At 41.9% G+C, this 20,698-nt stretch overlaps 1 protein-coding gene across 1 annotated transcript in view; it reads left to right on the top strand.

Moving 5' to 3' along the window:
* cdc73 (cell division cycle 73, Paf1/RNA polymerase II complex component, homolog (S. cerevisiae)) overlaps nt 1-20,698 on the top strand; it is a 472,921-nt gene that overhangs the window by 243,101 nt on the left and 209,122 nt on the right. The window contains exon 11 of the mRNA XM_070887326.1: nt 13,201-13,258. Coding sequence (XP_070743427.1) covers nt 13,201-13,258 — 58 coding nt within the window. The remainder of the gene's footprint in view (nt 1-13,200; nt 13,259-20,698) is intronic.

Below are 20,698 nucleotides of genomic sequence, written 5' to 3'. Positions count from 1 at the left end.
TTTTGCACACCAATCTCTTGTGTGGGACCTTGTCCAAAAGCCTTTTGAAAGTCCAAATACACCACATCCACTGGTTCTCCCTTGTCCACTCTACCAGTTACATCCTTAAAACATTCTCGAAGATTTGTCAAGCATGATTTCCCTTTCATAAATCCATGCTGACTTGGACCGATCCTGTCACTGCATTCCAAATGTGCTGCTATTTCATCTTTAATCATAGATTCCAACATTTTCCCCACTACTGATGTCAGGCTAACCGGTCTATAATTACCCGTTTTCTCTCTCCCTCCCTTCTTAAAAAGTGGGGTTACATTAGCTACCCTCCAGTCTATAGGAACTGATCCAGAATCGATAGACTGTTGGAAAATGATCACCAATGCATCCACTATTTCTAGGGCTGCTTCCTTAAGTACTCTGGGATGCAGACTATCAGGCCCAGGGGATTTATCGGTCTTCAATCCCATCAATTCCCTTAATCCGCCTAATAAGGGATTTCCTTCAGTTCCTCCATTCCACTAGATCCTTGGTCCCCTAGTATTTCCGGAAGGTTATTTGGTTCTGTCTTCACGAAGGAAGACACAATGTATTTGTTTAACGGGTCTGCCATTTCTTTGTTCCCCATAATAAATTCACCTGAATCTGACTGCACGGGACCTACATTTGTCTTCACTAATCTTTTTCTCTTCACATATCTATAGATTTTTCTTCACACATCTATTCTCTTCACATTGCTATTAATGAGAAAAAAAACACATTAAACACCATAATAAAGAATAAAAAACACACCTTACATAATTAAAATTAATTGAAATTAAAGTTAATGTGTTAGAAAAAAAATTCTGATTTGTATATTAAAAAAAAGTTTTTTTCATTCTGGTTTAAAATAAACTTACTGTAGTGGGCAGGTTTTTAATAATAAAAGATGTTTTAAAAATTTTATTTTATGATTTTGTGTTTTAGAACTCTTACGCCTATAAAAGTAGGCTATGTGCCTGCTTTTATCAGGCGCAAGAGAGTTTTCAAGACATTTGCTGGACAAGATATGGGTAATACTGTAGCTTGATAGATCCTCCTTATCTCGGGAGCGAGGGCATTTGCAATGGCAAGATTACCGTTCCCCGATTACCGGGGAGGCCGGGATTTCTGGGCCGCGGAGATCGGACAGGAAAGTGGAGTTGAACTCGACGATTAGCTGAATGGCGGAGCAAGCTTGAGGGGCCAAATGACTTACTCCTGCTCCTATTTCTTATGTTCTTATAACTTATGAAATGGTAAGCAGGAATTCAGCTTTGTGATCTGGAATAGTTGGTCTGGTTAAATTAATTTTCCTGTTTAACAACCCCCCCCCCCCCCCCCCCAAATATTGTATATTGACTTCTGAGCGAGGCAGGGTATTGACCCGAACTTAGTGTCATAGAAATTACAGCACATTCAACCCTCTTTCAAAACACTTCTAACTTCCCCTTCATTATTTTATCAATCATCCTGTGTATAATCCCCTTATTATCGATTTGCCAATCAGTGTAAACAATATTTTCTGATCTATCCTTGCAACACCTTTCATAATTTACAAAACTCTCCAACTTCCCCCTTACCTTTCATGTTTCTGTGAAATAAGTGCTAATTGCTTTCAACAGCTGTTTGGAACTAGTGGCCGGAATCTTCCCAGCCTTACGAATGCAGGTTTGGAGGCGGGCCTGCTATCAAAATGGCTTTGATTGACAGTTGGTTGGGATCCCGCTCTAAACTCGTATCCGTGTGAGCTTCTCAACTGTAAGGTCGGCGTTCGGATAGCCGACCCGACACCAAGCGGCAGGGCAGGTAATTTACATAATTAAAAGGTGCATAAATGATAGTTCAGATGATTAAAAGCAGGCACTTACAATTTTACCAACCTTTTATTGACTTTGCCGTCCCTCGGCCAGGTAAGTGTGTCAGGTTCTTGGTGACTATTGCTTTGGCTAGTTGACAGCTGCAGATGTGGTATCATTTCACAGCTGTTCACTTAAAATGTCAGACAATGAAGCCTTCAGGCTTTGGAAAAGATTTGTGAGCTGTCTGCACTTTGGAAGTGTTTGCAATGAACTTTCCATTCACTGTCACCTCCTTGGAGCAACCCCTCTCACCATTGACGGGGCGCTTCTGTCATCTCAAGCTCACCTACCATCTATTCCAGCAGCATCGGTGCCCTTGAAAAAAATCTCAACTTCGTCCTCAGAATCCCACCACGATCAGCCCCAACACCAACATCACTAAACACACCAACATCACCACCAACAACACCAACCTTCTCTGCAATCACCTGATGCTGCACAGGATAACAGCATCAGACCTCAGTGCAGTGATGGTTTCACCATGGCCACTTTTACTTCACTTCATGCTGTACACCCTGACTACCACATGATCCGCCAGGTTGGCACCACCCCACACCAGCTCCATAAAGCATCCCTACAATGTCTAACCCATTCCTTTCACACTCATCACCATTGTGGGGGTACCATTGTGTCTCCCATTCACTACAACTCACTAAGCCACTTCCAATGGTGCTCACAAATCTGTCCAAGAACACAAAGTCCTGAAAATAAAGATTTCAATGTTTGACAACACATCAACATTAACTATACATGAACATTGGTTAAAGAACCGAAGTGCCTACTCTTGTGTGTTGTTAGTTGGTATGATTGGACAAAGATGAGGGTGAGTGTGAGGTGTGGCTAGTGAAATGGGGAACTGATAATGTAGATGGAGAGAGAGGGATGGGTGGAGGTGCAAGGTAAGTTGGTGTGAGGAAGGATGTGCAGGGATAGAGTAGGGGAGGCAGAATGATGGATATGTCATGAGTGGCACAGCAGGGTGAGGTTGAGTGTGGCTTTTCAGTCAAGTTTCATGATCTGCTGAGATCGTTGAAGGTTTTGTGCCACTGTAGCCTGGTCCTCCTGATGATGTCCCTGCTTGTGCCCTCCTGTGCAATGTGCAACCAGGCTGTGTTGGTGTCCTGGGGAGGTCCCTTCTGCCCATGGGAAGGCAAGAGGCGTGCTGTGACTCCCTCCCTAAGCATCTGGAGGGAGTCATGGGAGAGCCTGGGTGCAGCCGTGCACCTCTGTGCAGTGCTTGTTAGTGTTTGCAGCACCTCAATGCTGCAGGACACTGACAGAAGAACTGTCAAAACCATTGCGAGCATATGGTCCCTTTAAGGAAACAGGCTGATGACGCATCATCAAATGACGTCAGCAGACCTGCTTCCTCTTAATTGGCCGTGAAGCCCGCGGGCATTGGAAGATTCCGGAGGGAGCGCGGCTTTGAGTCCGGAGCGGGCTTTCCACTGGCAGTAACCCCAGCCGCATCGAGCCCGCTGCGTGTGGCAAAATCGCGGCCATAATCTCTCATTCCTAATATCTTTCCAATAGAATCATAGAATAGTTACAGCACGGAAGAAGGCCATTTGGCCCGTCGAGCCCGTGCCGACTCTCTGCAAGAGCATCTCATCTAGTCCCACTCCGTGCCCTTTCCCCATGTGGGCGTAGCTGGCAAGGCCAGCATTTATTGCCCATCCCTATTTGCCACCATTTCAGAGGGTAATTAAGAGTCAACCACATTGCTGTAGGTCTCAAGTCACATATAGGCCAGATCAAGTAAGGACGGCAGATTTTCTTCCCTAAAGGACATTAACGAACCAGATGGGTTTTTATGACAATCTGATAGATTCATGGTCACCATTACTGGTACTAGCTTTTTTTTAAATTCCAGATTTATTTAATGAACTGAATTTAAATTCCCCAGCTGTTGTGGTGGGATTTGAACTCTTGTCTACGGATTATTAATCCAGGCCTCTGGATTACTCGTCCAGTAACATTTACCACTATGCTACCTTTCCCCTAAGATGCTTTTTTAAAAGTCATGATTGAGTCTGCATCCGCCATCCTTTCAAGCAGTGCACTCCAGATCCTAACCACACACTGCGTAAAAAAGTTTTTTCTTATGTCGCCTTTGGTACTTTTGCCAATCACCTTAAATCTGTGTCCTATGGTTCTTGACCCTTCTGCCAATGGTAACGGTTTCTCTCCATCTACTCTGTCCAGATAATTTATGTAAATAGAATACAAAAGAGATGCCAGTACATACCCACATCTTACAAAAAGATCCATTTTAATCTTGCTTATTGTTTTCTAGTCCCAGCCATACCATTATCCATGCAGCTACATTTCCTGTACTACCATTTGTGTCAATCTTCACAATACCTCTTAAGTAGCCCTTATAAAATGCCTTCTAAAACCATATAAATAACATTCATTGGATTTCCTTTATCTGCAAACCTAGAGCTTTCTTGGCACACTTAAATTGGTCTCGGATTATGTCCTTTACAAAACCATTCTGACTGTCCCAGTTCTAAGTGTTCAATAATGTGATCCACTGTTATGGAGCTCAATTTTCCCCAGTGATTTGCACCGTTTTTTGGTGGCGCCGCTTTTTTTGGCTTAATTTTTAAAAAAAAATTTCCCCAATCAATGTGTGCTGGCGTAACTCAGTTAGTTATGATTTTTCTTTAGGTTTGTTTTTTTTTTGAGTAATAGTGGGTGTAACCTACCACCCGCACCAATTCTGGCCATTTAGGCAAATTTGGCCAGCTGAGAGTTACTCTAATTCTTCTTAGGCCGGCGTATATGGCCTCTGTAGAAAAATCTTTGAGTGAATTAAGAAAACCGGTGCAGGTAAGTAAATCAGCGTAGCAGATGCCCAGACAGCAGCAGCAGGAGAGGCAAGAGAGAAGGGGGGAAGCCTTTCGGGCATAGTTAGGAGCGGTACCAGGAGGGAGGCGGCCATTTGGCCTGGGATAGGTGCGGAGACCGGGAGGGGAGAGGCCATTCGGCCTGGGATAGGTGCGGAGACCGGTATTGGAAGGCTATTCGGCCAGGGATAGGAGCGTGGACTGGCATTGGGAGAGAAAGAAAGAAAGAAAGAGAGAGTGAGTGGGGTGGGGGTGGCGGTGCTGGGATGGGTGGAGGAGGGGAAGATTTTTGTCATTACACTTTAATAATTTAATGGAGGTAAGTTGCTGCAATGTTTAATGTGCTTATGCAGGTTGCTGTGAGCTGGCTGTATGTTTCACTTTCCAGCCTCAGCCCGCATTGTGTTCCTGGTTACCATGGCAACCCGATCATTTTGGCGCAAATCAAGGCTCCACCCCCAAAACTAAACGACAGGCTCGGCAGTGCCAAAATGAAGAAATCAAACGGGGAAACTTGGATGATTTTTTTTTGGCGTACTTGGGGAAAAAAACAGCTTTGGGGACTCTAGTCATTTACCCATTGGTGTGCTGTATTTGGGAGTGGACTCCCTTCTGTCTTTGATCAGGCTGGATGAGGTGTCAGAGAATAAATCTTGGTTAATGCTTTTGTCCAACAGTTTTGGAGTTTACCCCTCCATCCTAGCTAGAGTAAGCACAGTAAGATACAGAACACTTCATTCCCATTGAGCAGTATGGACAAACTTTGCCTTTTTGCCTGCAGAAGTAGTTGGAGGTAGATAAGTGAAACAAAGCTAGCAAGATATTTTTTTAAAGTGGGAACAAAGTAAAATGATAAAGTAAGAGAAATTAAATGAAACAAAGTGGAAAATTGAGGCAAAGCAAGTACATGACGCATCAGGTGTAGATGCCTACATTACAATTATATTTTACTGAAATCCTCATCCTGGATGGCTCGTCATTTATACTTGTGCAGTTCATGTGTGTCATCTAAGAGACATGCAGCTTGCTTTTCCACATGTACTTGTATTTGTTGATGGCAGGCAGTGCAGTCATGTGCTATAATCGGCATTTCATAAATTTGTTGCCTGATGCTCAGTCTTGCAGTGTTTTGTACCAAGGTCTCTGTGACCAATTATTTCAGATCAATATTACCTGTATAGTTAAATAACTGGCAAGGGCGTTTAGTCTTTTTGCATGCTGAGAGATTTGGTGGTTTGTGCCATGTTTTTTCTATGACCTAGCTGTTATTCCAGGTTCATATGATCTTGTTAAATTAGCTGGCAAGGCCTTTTATGCTTTAAATCTTCTAACAGTTGAGAGATTTGGTGGTTGTACCCTGGATAGTCTGTAGACTTGTTAAAACTTGTAGCACGGTGGTCTGTAAATCAAGTTGTGTGTAATGTATAATCGGGGGAATTAAATGTGAAATCTTTCATTCAAGCCTAAAATGTTGAAAATAACACTATCCGTGGTATCAAATATATGGTGTGTATAGATTCGATGTGCTGAATATTGAAAGGAATATTACAATAGGTGAAAAATTGTTTAATTAAGGGATTCATTTTAAAGTTGAGGTGGTGGGGGAGGGGAGGGTTATTTTGAGGACACGTTAATTTGCAACAACTAAAGCTCTGATTGAGCCCCCTTGATGATGAGTGCTGATTGGTCCCCTTCGAGGATAAGACACACGCACCCAGCAGTTTCTCTTCACAAAGTAATTTGAGCCATTCTGACTGCTGACTCCAGACAGAACAGAGCTCACTTGCAACAGACAGGGTCCACTTTCACTCGTTAAGACCATTCCCCCCCTCTCCCCCAAGAGAGTTCCTGCCGCCATCGTCCAGGTTCCTGACCTTCCTCCCCCCACCCTCCCCGCCCGAGGTTATGAAGTAAATAGTGACAACGATGGTTTGGAGTTCGGCCTCAGAGTGTGTGCAAACACAAGCAACGTCTGCATACTGTAATTTAATGACAGAGATTGGGACAACCTTGGTCTCAGCTGGAGACGGCAGAGGTTGAACAATTTCCCATTCGTTCTATAGATTAGCTCCACTCCAGTGGGGAGCTTATTGGAGGTTAGATGAAGCATTGCAGCGATAAAGATTGTGAAGAGCAAGTGTTGGTTCAATGACACAGCCTTGCTTGACCCTGGTCTGCACTTGTATTGGATCTGTGGTGGATCTGTTGGTAAGGATCACTGCTTGCATGTCACTGTGAAGCAGGCGGAAGTTGGTGACAAATTTCTGAGGACATTCGAATTTTAGGAGGACATTCCATAAACCCTCTTGGTCGACAGAGTCGAAGGTTTTTATGAGGTCAAAGAAGGCCATGTACAGAGGTTGGTGCTGCTCCCTTCATTTTTCTTGGATTTGTCACGCAGTGAAAATCATGTCCGTTGTGCCTGGGCCTTACATTAAACATCCATAAGACAAAGGTTCTCTACCAATCTGCCCCCCCCCCCCCCCCCAAAAGATCATCAAGATTCACAACAAGACAATTGGACAGCAGGGCAGACATCAATGACGAAACCCAACACCGCCTTCAATGTGCCAGTGCAGCCTTCAGTCACCTGAGGAAAAGAGTGTTTGAAGACAAAGCTCTGTAGACCAAGCTCATGGTCTACAGAGCAGTAGTGATTCCCGCCTTCCTTTGTGCTTCAGAGACATGGACATTGTACAGTAGGCACCTCAAAGCACTGGCGAAGTACCACCAACATTGCCTCTGCAAAATTCTTCAAATCCATTGACAGGATAGGCATACCAACATCAGTGTTCTCTCTAAGGCCAACACCCCTAGCATCGAAGCATTGATCACGTTCAATCAACTCGATGGGCAGATCACGTAGTCCGCATGCCTAATATAAGGCTCCCGAAACAGGCACTCTACTCCAAGCTCTATCACGGCAAGTGAACCCCAGGAGGGCAGAGAAAATGCTTCCAGGACAACCTCAAAGCCTTCCTGAAAAAATGTAACCTCCCCACCGTCTCTTGGGAATCCCTGGCCCATGAATGCTCAAAGTGGCGAAGAGCCATTTGGGCAGGCATCGGACACTTGAGTCTTTTCGTCAGAGCACGCAGTTGTCAAGTACAAACAGCGGAAGGAACATACTACAAAGCAAGCACCCCACCCGTCCCTTCAATCACTACCGGCACCACCTGTGACTGAGTCTGTAGATCCTGCATTTTACTCATCAGCCATCTTAGAACTCATGTTTGTGTGGAAGTAAGTCATCCTTGACTCTGAGGGACTGCCTAAGAAGAATAATAATAGTGACAGTGTTGTGACTTCCGGATTTAGTGCATTCCAATGATGTCACTTGCCATACACGCACCGAGCTTTCGAGAAATAAAACAGGTGTGGTGGGAGATCGAGATCTGGGTGTCTTACCATCTGGATCACGTTCTCGCTCTCAGTCCCACTCCCCTGCCCCCCCCCCCCCCCCCGACCTGGATCTCATTCTTCCAATATGCGGAATAAATGTTGCTCGAGTGTTGAAATCTTGGCAAAGTGTCCCAGAAAGTATCCGGATGTGTTTCAGATGTTCTCTTCATAGCTCCAGCAGCAAGTGAATATGAAATGGTGAATATCCCCTTAAGTCATGCTTGAAATCCACATCAACGCCTTGTTTACTCCCAAACATTGGTCAGCGTTAGAAGACATTAGAACAAGTGCGAGCCATCAAAATGCTGTGCAGCCTCCATTATGAGCGCTAGCAGGCATTTTAAGTGGCAATGAGCTGCTTAACAAGCTTCCGGGGCCCATTCCCAGAGCGCGTTTCAACTCCTTTACCAAGGTGATGTCTTGCATTAAAGGTTGGCTAAATCGACATTTCAGCTCAAAACCCCATCTTGGCCACCTTGGAGGATCTTTAGTGCCTGAATATGCTGCCAAAAATCATCTCCTTGGATTCTCGAGTTGTGGCCTGATGGTTCAGTAGGGGCCAAGGCAGTTTGGGTCCAGTCCCCTGAGTCGTCTTGTTCCATGAGGTAGCTGCTCCTCCTGACTCTGCCAGATCCTATCAACCCCCAATACTGCCAGACTTTGGTTCCTCCAATGCTCGAAGCCCCCTTTTCCAGTCCTGCCAAACACCAGGTCTGCTGTGCTGAGACCACCACATCACCACCTCCTATTTCCAAGTCCTGGGAGCCCCTTTCGGTGCACTTAAACCCTGAGACTATATTTCCAGTGCCTCCTAAACCCCCAAATGCCCCAGTGCTCCCAGACCCAATGCGCCCAGATCTCGGGATCCCCTCTCAATGATCCCAGGGATTGAAATGGGAATGGGGTCAGGGAAAAAACCCAGAAAAGAATGGAGTAGGGTTGGAGTAGTGAATAAGTTAGATTAAGTTTTTTGTGAGAGCAAAGGTGATGCATTTATTGCAGATATGGAAAAGAAAAGTGTTTCACTTGTTGTGGGAGAGGAGTGCTTTTTTTCTATTAAAATTAAAGCAGCAGGACATCGGAGACTGGAAGAGGATGTTCTGTATTTAAAATAATGATTGGGTTGGGTCTGGGAAAGAAAATAGAGCAGAAATAATAGTTAGGTGGATGTGTTGAAATAGCAGGGCAAAAATAATAAAAGTTATAGAGACTATGAAATAAATTTCAGGAATTGATTTGACCATAAAGGGAGCAGGTTGGATGGGAACGGGTGGAGGGAATAGGGGAAATGTGCAGAAATAGATTAAATAGATTTTGCTATAAAGATAGTGGTTTGGATGATACTGAGAGGCAGAAGTAAAAATAGTGGGAGTGGGGAAGCGGATGTGCGGGGAAACTGAAATAGCAAGCAGGTTGAAACAGCAGGGGCAAAAGAGAAAAACATTGAAGTATATCTGAAATGAGTGGCTACACAAAAAAATACGTTTATTATAAAGGCATCAGGATTGATTGGAGCGTGATGGGCGTGGGGATGTTGCAAAAGAGAGTAGAAAAAGCTGCACCAAAATATCAGTAGAAATGAAATGCCATAGAAAAAATAAATAAAAATTGATGCCATTAATTATAAGGGAAGCTGGATGGATGAGAATGGGGGCAAAATGGAGCAGGGAAGCAGATGGGTTGAAATAGTGGAAAGAAAAATATTAATTCTAGGCGAAATTAGAGGTCATTAAAGACCAGAAAATACAGCAAAAAGCTATTTTTAAACTTGCAGCAAAGAAAAGAACCCAAACCCTCAACAATTCCACCTAGTGAGCAGAGCCTGCAACTGCATCATTACAGGCGACCGCTTACACGGTGGCTTTTCATTTTAACTAATTGCACAAAGGCAATTTCAATGTGAAGTGTTCACATAAAGCATGACTGAAGATTGCACCGACAGAGTTGGACAGGTATTTGAGGAAATGTTCAAGCCCATTTTTGTGCAGTGGTAACTTCACCTTTGATAACACTACTCAAGGCACATTGGGTCCTTCATCTTGTTGTGTGCAAATTGGCTGCTGAGTTTGCCGATATAATAAGTCAGTGCATTTCAAAATCATTCATTGCACATGAAGGACTTTGGGATGTTTCTGAGAGACATGTTAAAATGCTTATATAAATGCATGCTGTTTTTTGTTCTTGGAATGTGCACAACCGATAATGTTCTTGTCTAGAGTGAAATGCTGGAAAGTCGCAAGCAGCGCACATTTTTGTAATGTGCTTGAATATTTTTAGTTTATGGTAAATTATGAGTGATACCACACCTGACAGTTCGTAGTGAAGCAATACAAAACTTTTCTGTAATTACAGTTTGTAGCACAATACTCATTAGTCTTTTACTCAGACTATTCCCTGGTGATTTAGAATTTGACACTGAATGTGTAAGTTATGTGTTAACTATATAGGAAGCTGCATTACCAATTGGCAAGTTTATTATTAGCAATTGTTGAAAGCTGTATGTCTACGTGCCAAAAATGCATACAACAGAGAGCTTAATTTTTAAAATTTTTGTATGTTCATATTTTAATTACAATGCTTCCTACTTTTGTAGGAATAGCACTATGACAATAATTTGTTCTACAGATCTTTCCATTTGTAGCTCTAGAGTGTTAACATTTGATCATCTTGCAAGTTCTTCACTATATGCCCTTGATGCTCACTTAATCATCTATGGCTTTCTTCTCTTCCCATTTCTGGTATCCGCTTATGAATTTTGAATTAAAATAAGTCGTCTAACATTGATCAGTATAAAACAGTATTTGAAATCCTATTTCTAAAGATCTGGGAAGCACAGCTGTAACGAGCAATCCACCAGAAAGGGAAGTGCTGCTTGGTTTAAATGAGAAGGGCAAGTAGCTCGTAGGGCATCAAATGATAGCTAGTGAAGGAGGGAACTCGTGAGATGGTAGAGACAGTTTAACTATGCTGGTATTAAGAGGTTCAATTTGTGGCAGTACCTCTATTGTAACCTAGAAGATTTTATGTGTGCTTTTTTTCAAACTGGGTTAACAAAATTATGCTATCACAGTTTTGCTGAATTTTTTTTTAATGTCACTGCAGGTCTGATTAATCACTCCTTTTTATAGAGAAACCATATTTAAAGCACCAGTAACAGATTCCACTATCATGAGATGTTTTCATATGACATAGTTGGCCACATTGGTACTTTTCAGGGAGATGGTACTTAAAAGCTACTTTAGAATTCCAATCTACAGCAGTAAGATGATTGATATATTCATAGTCACTGGCAGTATACTATTTTCTGAACATCACTGACAAAACACTGAACCAAAAAATTAACAAATAAATCACCCAAATAAATTGAACTATACCAAAAGCAGGAAATTGGTTCAGAGCTGGAATATAATCATAAGATTTAGATTATTGCAAATCCTTTTTGTTTTTGCTTTGCAGTTCATTGTCAACTGAATCCCACCAATTGATGTCTCAGCTATACTGTACCACTACAGAAAGTGGTAGTGTCTGGAACATTTCTCAAACCAGTGCTCTCAAGCAATCGAAACCAGAGCTCTGTGCAATCCTACTTAAATGCATGCATTCAGCTCTGCTCATTGGCCTGTACTGATGAAATTTATATTGTAAGGAAAGTTCTGTTGGAAATGTCAAATCTAATAAAATTAAAGCTAAGGACCACACTACACAGTAGGTGAATGCACTGTCTGGTGTGGCACTTAGCTGTATAGACAATGAAGTAACTAGATTTTATCCATCATCTGCAATGGGTTGGCTAATCTCAAATGAGGCGGTGGTAGGTGCAACATAGTTTGGTCAGGGAGGGAGAAATCAGCCGTTGTTCCTGTTCCAGATTGCTGACCAGTGACCCATGCTGCAAAGTATATGTGGATACAGTCGGCCGTCAAAATACTTTACAAACTGGAGGCTTTAAGTTTAAAGTTGTCTTTGCACCTCCATTACAATGGACAGGTCAGCTCATCTCAGATGGTCTCACTGCCTGTGGCAAGCTTCCTTTTTCTGATGTGGTCAGCATTTTGCTGCATATTTTCAATCAGTGGGGTGTAAAAGATTGTTCTTCCTGTAATGGCTGCATATTTATGGAAGTAAGTCTTCCTCGATTCCGAGGGACTGCCTATGATGATGACGATGATGCGTATTTATGGGAAGATTTAATTCTTTGATTGCGGACATGCAAGCATAGAATGCTCAAACTGGTTTTATAATGCCCGTTGCCCACAGATTTTGGAGTCTGGATCTTCTGCAGCCAAATGAAGCTAAAATTGACAATTTGTTAGACCAGCGGCCAGGAAAGCCTGTTTTTCTTTGGTCCTGTTTGTCTAACTGTGAACAAAAGCATTGCATTGGAGATAGTACAATCTTTTCACACCCCTTTCACAATGCCACCACGTGTATGCCCTCATTTGCCACTAGTTGATAATGCCATTACTCAATTATGTTGCATGTGTAGTGGGCTAATTTTTGTCACTTCCGCTCTGCACCAATGGTTCCCCTTTGATGCTGGTTCACAGGGAAATCGTCGATCCAATTTAAAAGTCAATCTGGCCGAGTAGTGCTGTACAAAGATCTGGTCTATAATATAAAAGGTATTGTACACCTTTCACTGAGCTTACATATCCATATACTAGCTGATGTTTGACCACCTGATTCTCCTCCCTTTCCCAAGCTGTGTAGACAATTGTAATCCTCATTGGCATTGAGAATTTTAGTCCCTTGTCTATATTGAGAATGTTAATCCCTTGAATTCTAAGTGACTTGAGAGAATTTGAGTAGTATATGGATTTTAGCCCTGCTTCTATCTGTTTCACGAAAACAGTTAGAGGAGGACTGAAATTCTCAAATATTCTCAACTGTTTTCCGATTTCACAAGAGAAAAGCTGGAACTGGTACAAGTGTTAATAACATTGTTCTTTCCTGTGATTGATTTTTCACAAGTTACTGAAAGAAAAGATGTGCATTTTAAAATTATTTTCAGGCTATCACCACTGGACAATTTCAGAATGACTTGAAATAGTTTAAAACATTGTATCTTTCAGGAAGGTGCTTCTGCTAGAAAGGCTCCAACCCCTGCTGTTCAGCCTGTTCCAAGACCAGGTAAAAACCGTACGATATTTTTGTTTTTGGCGAGTGTGTTTGTGCTGAGATGTTGCCTTGATTCCTGGTTCATATTACCGTCACCATTCTATTTCCATTGATGGATGCTGTTGATGTCAACAAGGATTACAAAATAAGGTTTCAAAGAATGTTGCTACTGATAATATCTGTACAAAATACAAACAAGGCTCTGAATTATTCAGCATTAAGATAAAACCCACTTTAAATATACTGATGCGACAACATGGTATTCCAGCACTGAAATTGGAATTTAACAATTCAGCGACAATCAATGCACTTCTGTTTTATCACCCTTGGACTGCCACAGTTAACATCTCACTTTGGCTATCACCTATCCCTTAGATTGTTGAATGTTTCTAAAAAGCTGTATGGGGTGAGGAAATAGGTACAACTTTTGAGAACATGACAAAACTTTATTTGGGTTACTAACATGGCATTTCTTATGAATGGACTGCTTTCCTTTTGTTCTCCATTATAGAAATCCCCATGTCAGTTTAAGGAATGCTGCTGTAGTTGGATCTCCTAGTTTGCACCTCCATGAGTATTTTTTTTCAACTCCCATAAGCTATGTGTGGAGTAACTCCAATTTGGTCAATCTTGCCTGTCGCGACCACTCGTACTTATCGTGATCAGTAGTCAATCGCAGTGCCTGCATACAATGCTAGGTCATGAGCTTCTCATAAAGAAAGACTTGGATTTATATAGCGCCTTTTACAACCTTTGGACGTCTCAAAGCGCTGTACTATACTATGCAAAGTAATGTACTATCCTCAGCCATATCTCAGTTATGAATGTTTGAGATCCAATTTTAAGATATTAAAATAATATTATGTAAAAAGCAGCAGAGTATGCTGTGCCCATATAATGTGCTTCAATTGCAGTGTGAGAATTGAGGCTTGCTGGAGATTATAGATCTAATCAAGAAGGCATAATCAGACCAGAGTGTGTATAATTCCCTGCATTAGAGGGGTTGAACCACTTTGTGTTCTGTCACTTGCTTTTCAATCATACAAGTATTGAGCACGAGGTGAATAGCCACCATAAACAATGAAATGGGATTAAATCGTTACTTTAATGGAATAGAAGGATACATTGGTTTAAAATAAGAGATCACACTTTGTTTCACTTTCCTTTTCATTCTCTGCCTAACAATGGTATTAGTAAAGCTAGTATGACAAGCTCATGTTAATTATTAATTATGAAGTGCTAAACACTAATCTTAAGATAGATCAGTGACAGTTCAGCAGTTGCTCCACACTCTATTTTGACCTTGTTTTATTCCGGTTCCTGCAAGCGAATGTTCTCTTGGTGAATTTACAATTTTAAACGCACCAAATCACAAATGAGAGTGAAACGGTTTTGCTTGTTGTACAAAAATGCAATACTTCAAAAATTGTTCCGAAAAAGTCATAAATCTTTTTCCACCTCAGTAGTTAAACTTTAAATCCAATCCTCAAAAAGCAATTGCTTTTTTATTTTTATATATATATATAAAAAACCTGAAAATTGTAGAATAAAATTAGCTTACATCACCATAGTTGGAGGTAACTATGAGCAGACAGATTGTAACAAGGATGGAAACTGAGTTTGTGGAAATCGTGTGTCTCTTTTTGGAAGGGGAGAGAGATTGAGATAAGCTGTCATCTGAGTCTCTGGAAAACTTTGCAGAAGCTCATTACATTTAAAAATAGAATAAATCTGATGTGATTGATAATAGAATTTAAAATGTTAGATTTATAATTTAAAGGTTGATGGGAGCAGAAGAGTACTTTAATAATCTTACCTGTAAAGTATCTCCATACACTGAACCTCAGGCCTATTTGCTTTGGTAGAAGAGGAAGAAATTGCAAGATTCAAAAGTATCTTTTTTTTTGTGTCCTCCACCAGTTTTTTCCCCTCCCTCCCTCCCTCTCCTTCTGAGTGTTTGTGAGGGTAAGTTCCACAGACACTGGTTACCCTCTGATATCTTGTCCAAATGGTGATTATTAACACCTCAGCCTTGATCTTCCAACAGCAATCAGAACAAAAACCTGGCTGAGGCTTTTGTCCCCCTATAGCTGTTCCTATCCAAGATCACCTTGTAGCACCGTTCCAGGATTAAACCTGGGATGATCTTGGTCAGTGTCAGCAGCTACTCACTGAATTAACTTGTTGAGCTTTTAGGAAACTAAAAAGAATCTTTATAGTGTGGGTTGTATATAAACAAAAAACATGATTGAATACAGTTTTCCCCAAGATGCATACTTGATCTACTTCATAGTCTGAGTTTAACTGATCAATTATTTTTTTGATTCCTTGGAAAACTAGTTCAAGGAGTTGATTTTTAAAGACAAAACCAAGTACAATTTCCAGCAGTGGATAGTTGCTTTTTAAACTTCACCTCCCTTCTCCACCAGCCCGGAATTCTCATCTGTCTCTAGCTTCTCTCCTATCTCCCCTCATGCCATCGCTGAGCTTATCTTGTCCATGCGAACCACTTCCTGCTCCTTCGACCCTATTCCCACCAAACTGCTGACCACCCATCTTCCCTTCCTGACCCCCATGTTAGCTGATGTTGTTAACGGTTCCCTCTCCTTGGGTACTTCCCACTCCCCTTTCAATCTGCGGTCATCACCCCACTCAAAAAAAAAACCCCACCCTTAACCCCTTGTCCTTGCAAACTTACCACCCCATCTCCAACCTCTCTTTCCTCTTCAAAGGCATCGAGCATGTTGGCACTTCCCAAATCCATGCCCATCTTTCCGCAACTCAATCTTTGAATCCCTCTAATCAGTTTTCCACCCCTGTCACAGCACTGAAACGGCCCTTATCAGAGTCACAAATGACATCTTATGTGATTGATCGTGGTAAGCTACTCTACCTCATCCTTCTCGACCTGTCTGTAGCCTTTTACATGTTTGACCATGTCACCCTCCTCCAATGCCTCTCCATCGTCATTATCTGGGTGGTCGACATTCGCCTGGTTCCATTCTTATCGATTCGGTTGTTCCATGAGAGTCGCCTGCAATAGCTTCTCTTCCTGCTCCTGCGTAGTTACCTCTGGAGTGCCCCAAGGATCTATTTTTGGCCCCTTCCTATTTCTCATCTAGATGATGCCCTCGGTGACATTATCCGAAAACGCAATGTCAGATCCCACATGTACATTGACGTCACCCAGCTCCTCCTCACCCCACCCCTGTTTCGACCCCTCCACTGCCTCTGACTGCTTGTCCAAAATTCAGTCCTGGATAAACAGAAATTTTCTCCAATGAAATATTGGGAAGACCGAAGCCATTGTCTGAGGCTGAATCAGACCGTTTGCAACTTTAGCATCCTATTTGACCCTGAGATGAGCTTCTGACCACATATCTGCTCCATCATAAAGACAGTCCACTCCCACCACTGTAACACCGTCTCTTCCCTAGCCTCAGCTCATTTGCTGCTGAAACCCTCATCCATGCCTTTACCTCTAGACTTGACTGTTCCAATGCTCTCCTGGCTGGCCTCCTAGCTTCAACCCTCCATAACCTCGAACTCATTCAGTACTCAGCTACCCGTATCCTAACTCTCACCAGGTCGAGTTCACCCATCACGCTGTGCTTGCTGACCTGCATTGGCTCCTGGTCCAGCAACACCTTGATTTTAAAATGACCATACTTGATTTTAAATCCATGACATCGCCCCACCCTATTTCTGTAACCTTCTGCAGCCCTACAACTCTCCAAGATCTCTTTGCTTCTCCAGTTCTGGCCTCATATGCATCCCCTATTTTAATGGCTCTAAGCTCTGGAATTCCCTCCCTGATGATGGTAGTGTGGTTAATGTGTTTATGAACTTTCAAAAGGCGTTTGACAAAGTACCTCATAATAGACTTGTAAGCCAAATTAAAGCCCGTGGGATTAAAGGGACAGCGACTGCATGGATACAAAATTTGCTGAAGGTCAGAAAGCAGAGAGTAATGCTGAGCAGTTGTTTCAGACTGGGGAGAGGTATACAGTGGTGGTCTCCAGGGGTCAGTATTAGGATCACTGCTCTTGTATATTAATGATCTTGACTTGTGTATACTGGGCATAATTTCAAAGTTTGCAGATAACACAAAACACGCACATGTAGTAAACGGTGAAGATGCATGTAATAGACTTAAGGAGGACACAGAGAGACTGGTGAAATGGTCAGACACATGGCCGATTAAATTTAACACCGAGATGTGTGAAGTGAATGAAGAGAAGCAATGTTAACTAAAGGGTGCAATTTTAAAGTGGGTGCAGGGACAGACCTGGGGGTGTACGTACACAAATCTTGGCAGGACAAGTTGAGAAGGCTGTTAAAAGACACATGGGATCCTTGGCTTTGTTAATAGAGGCGTAGAAAGTTATGCTAAACCTTTGTAAAACACCAATTAGGCCTCAGTTGAAGTATTGTGTTCAATTCGAAAGGATGTCAAGACCTGAGAGAGGGTGCAGAAGAGATTTGCAAGAATGGTACCAGGGATGGGGTAGTTCAGTTATGTGGAGAGACTGGAGAAGCTGTGGTGGTTCTCCTTCGAGCAGAGGTGGTTGAGATTTGATAAAGATGTTCAAAATCATGAACGGATTTGATGGAGTGAATAAGGAGAAACTGTTTCCAGTGGCAGAAAGGTCAGTAACCAATGGACACAGAATTTAGGTGATAGTGAAAGAACTAGAGGCGAAATGAGTAATTTTTTTATGCAACGAGTTGTCGTGATCTGAAATGCAGTGCCTGAAAGAGCGGTGGAAGCAGATTGAATACTAACTTTCAATGGGGAATTGGATAAATAATTGAAGGGAGATAATTTACAGGGCTATGAGGACAGTACCAGGGAGTGGGCCGATTTGGATAGATCTTCCAAAGAGCCGGCACAGGTGTGATGGGCTGAATGGCTTCTTTCTGTGCTGCATCATTCTATGATTCTATGTCAAGCCTCTCTACACCTCTCTCCTCCTTGAAGACGTTTCTTAAAACCTACTTCTTCGACTAAGTCCCTTTCATAATATCTCCTTGTGTGGCTCAGTGTCAAATTTGCTTGATAACACTCCTGTGAAGCACCTTGGGACGTTTTACTGCATTAAAGGTGCCATATAAATGCAAGTTATTTTTGTTTGAAAAATATTTCAGGCCAGCATTATACAGAATGTTATTCATAATGTTAAAAATTGACCTCGAATGTTGTTACAATCCTTCAAAATTTCAGTTAATACTTGAGTTCTGATTGTGTGCATATTAACAATATATGAGGAACACTTTAAAACATGTAATTTAATGTATTGTATGCAACATAAATGTTTTAGTAAAAGTTAATTGAATGTTGTGGAAAGATGAGATTTACTTGGCTTATTATTTTATTGAGTCATGTCAAACATTCTGTGAGCTTTAGTGCAAATCACGAAAGATTGCAGGATTGTCATGTTTTGCTTACAAAGCCTGTAGCGAATCAGTTGACAACCAAGGATCTCAGCCAGGTAAAAAGAGCTACCTCTAAAATCCAACTGGATAAAGCCCTGTCACGTTTGGAACTATGCTATTGAGGGTTTTGTTAAGCCAGTTGAGACTCCATGCCAAAAAACAGCTGACAGGCTGGTAGTGTTTTTGTACAGCAAGATGATGGAGGGTTTGTTGCGTGGACAGGCCCTGCCAACTATGCTGTAATTGATAAAAGCTTAACTGCTTCAGATATCAAGTGAACTACTTTCTGTATTTAAAAAAAAATCAGTTTTATTTTTGTTCAGTTAGTGTACAATTATATAGCTGATATTTTGTTGGAGGAAAAGAGAAGCTACTGTTTGAAACATGCGATGATACCCACTTTTTGGTTTCGACTGTTCAATATAACAAGATAGCATGTTAAGCTGCTAATTTTGCAGTGTTGATATTTACCAGGTTAAATCCATCATGCACATGTCAGTTCAGACATAATTCATATGATGGTACAGTTGAATCAAAAGTCTGCCTCAAGTGCTAGCTCTCATTAAAACAAATGGTCTTTTTACAAAACATAGGCAACCTTTGCTGAATGCCAATGTCATTCGAGCAGCCCTGAATGGACAGAGAGCTGAAATGGTAGATCTCCATTGGACAGAAAATTCAGGAGTGCTTTAACAATGCTTTTAACATAGATAATATAAGAATGAACTGTTTGTTTCTCTGACTCTGGCCTCGTGCATTCTCTTTCCCTTCACCCCACCATTGGCGCCTCTGCCTTGAGCTGCCTAGATACCATATTCTGGAATTCCTTCCCTAAACCCTTCAAATCTCCATCTCCTTCCTCTTTTAAGTTCCTCCTTAAAACTCATCTTTTTGACCAAGCTTTTGGTTACTCCTCTGAAAAGCCCCTCCTTTGAGTCGGCAGACAAAAAGGAGGAAACTATAGACCAGTTTAACCTAACGTCTGTGGTTGGGAAAATGTTGAAGTCCATTATTTTAAAAAGTAGCAGCAGGACATTTGGAAAAGCATAATTCGGTCAGGCAGAGTCAGCGTGGATTTATGAAGGGGAAGTCATGTTTGACAAATTTGCTGGAATTCTTTGAAGATGTAACGAATAGGGTGGATAAAGGGGAACCAGTGGATGTGGTGTATTTGGACTTCCAGAAGGCATTTGACAAGGTGCCACATAAAAGGTTACAGCACAAGATAAAAGTTCACGGGGTTAGGGGTAATATATTAGCATGGATAGAGGATTGGCAAACGAACGGAAAACAGAGTCGGGATAAATGGTTCATTCTCGGGTTGGCAATCAGTAACTAGTGGAGTGCCGCAGGGATCGGTGCTGGGACCCCAACTATTTACAATCCACATTAACGACTTGGAAGAAGGAACAGAGTGTAATGTAGCCAAATTTGCTGACTATATAAAGATGGGAGGAAAAGCAATGTGTGAGGAGGACACAAAAATCTGCAAAAGGACATAGACAGGCTAAGTGAGTGGGCAAAAAATTGGCAGATGGAGTATAATGTTGGAAAGTGTGAGGTCATGCACATTGGCAGAAAAAAAAATCAAAGAGCAAGTTATTATTTAAATGGTAAAGATTGCAAAAGGCTGTACAGCGGGATCTGGGGGTACTTGTGCATGAAACATAAAAGGTTCGTTTGCAGGTACAGCAAGTGATCAGGAAGGCCAATGGTATCTTGGCCTTTATTGCAAAGGGAATGGAGTATAAAGCAGGGAAGTCTTGCTACAGTTATACAGGGTATTGATGAGGCCACACCTAGAATACCGCATGCAGTTTTGGTTTCCATATTTACGAAAAGATATACTTGCTTTGGAGGCAGTTCAGAGAAGGTTCACAAGGTTGCTTCCAGAGATGAGGGGGTTGGCCTATGAGGAAACGTTGAGTAGGTTGGGCCTCTACTCATTGGAATTCAGAAAATTGAGAGATGATCTTCTCGAAACGTATAAGATTATGAGTGGGCTTGACCAAGTGG

The sequence above is a fragment of the Pristiophorus japonicus genome, chromosome 8 (genome assembly GCF_044704955.1).
Source record: "Pristiophorus japonicus isolate sPriJap1 chromosome 8, sPriJap1.hap1, whole genome shotgun sequence".
Classification (NCBI taxonomy): domain Eukaryota; kingdom Metazoa; phylum Chordata; class Chondrichthyes; family Pristiophoridae; genus Pristiophorus; species Pristiophorus japonicus.
This window is presented reverse-complemented; position numbering and strand designations above follow the sequence as displayed.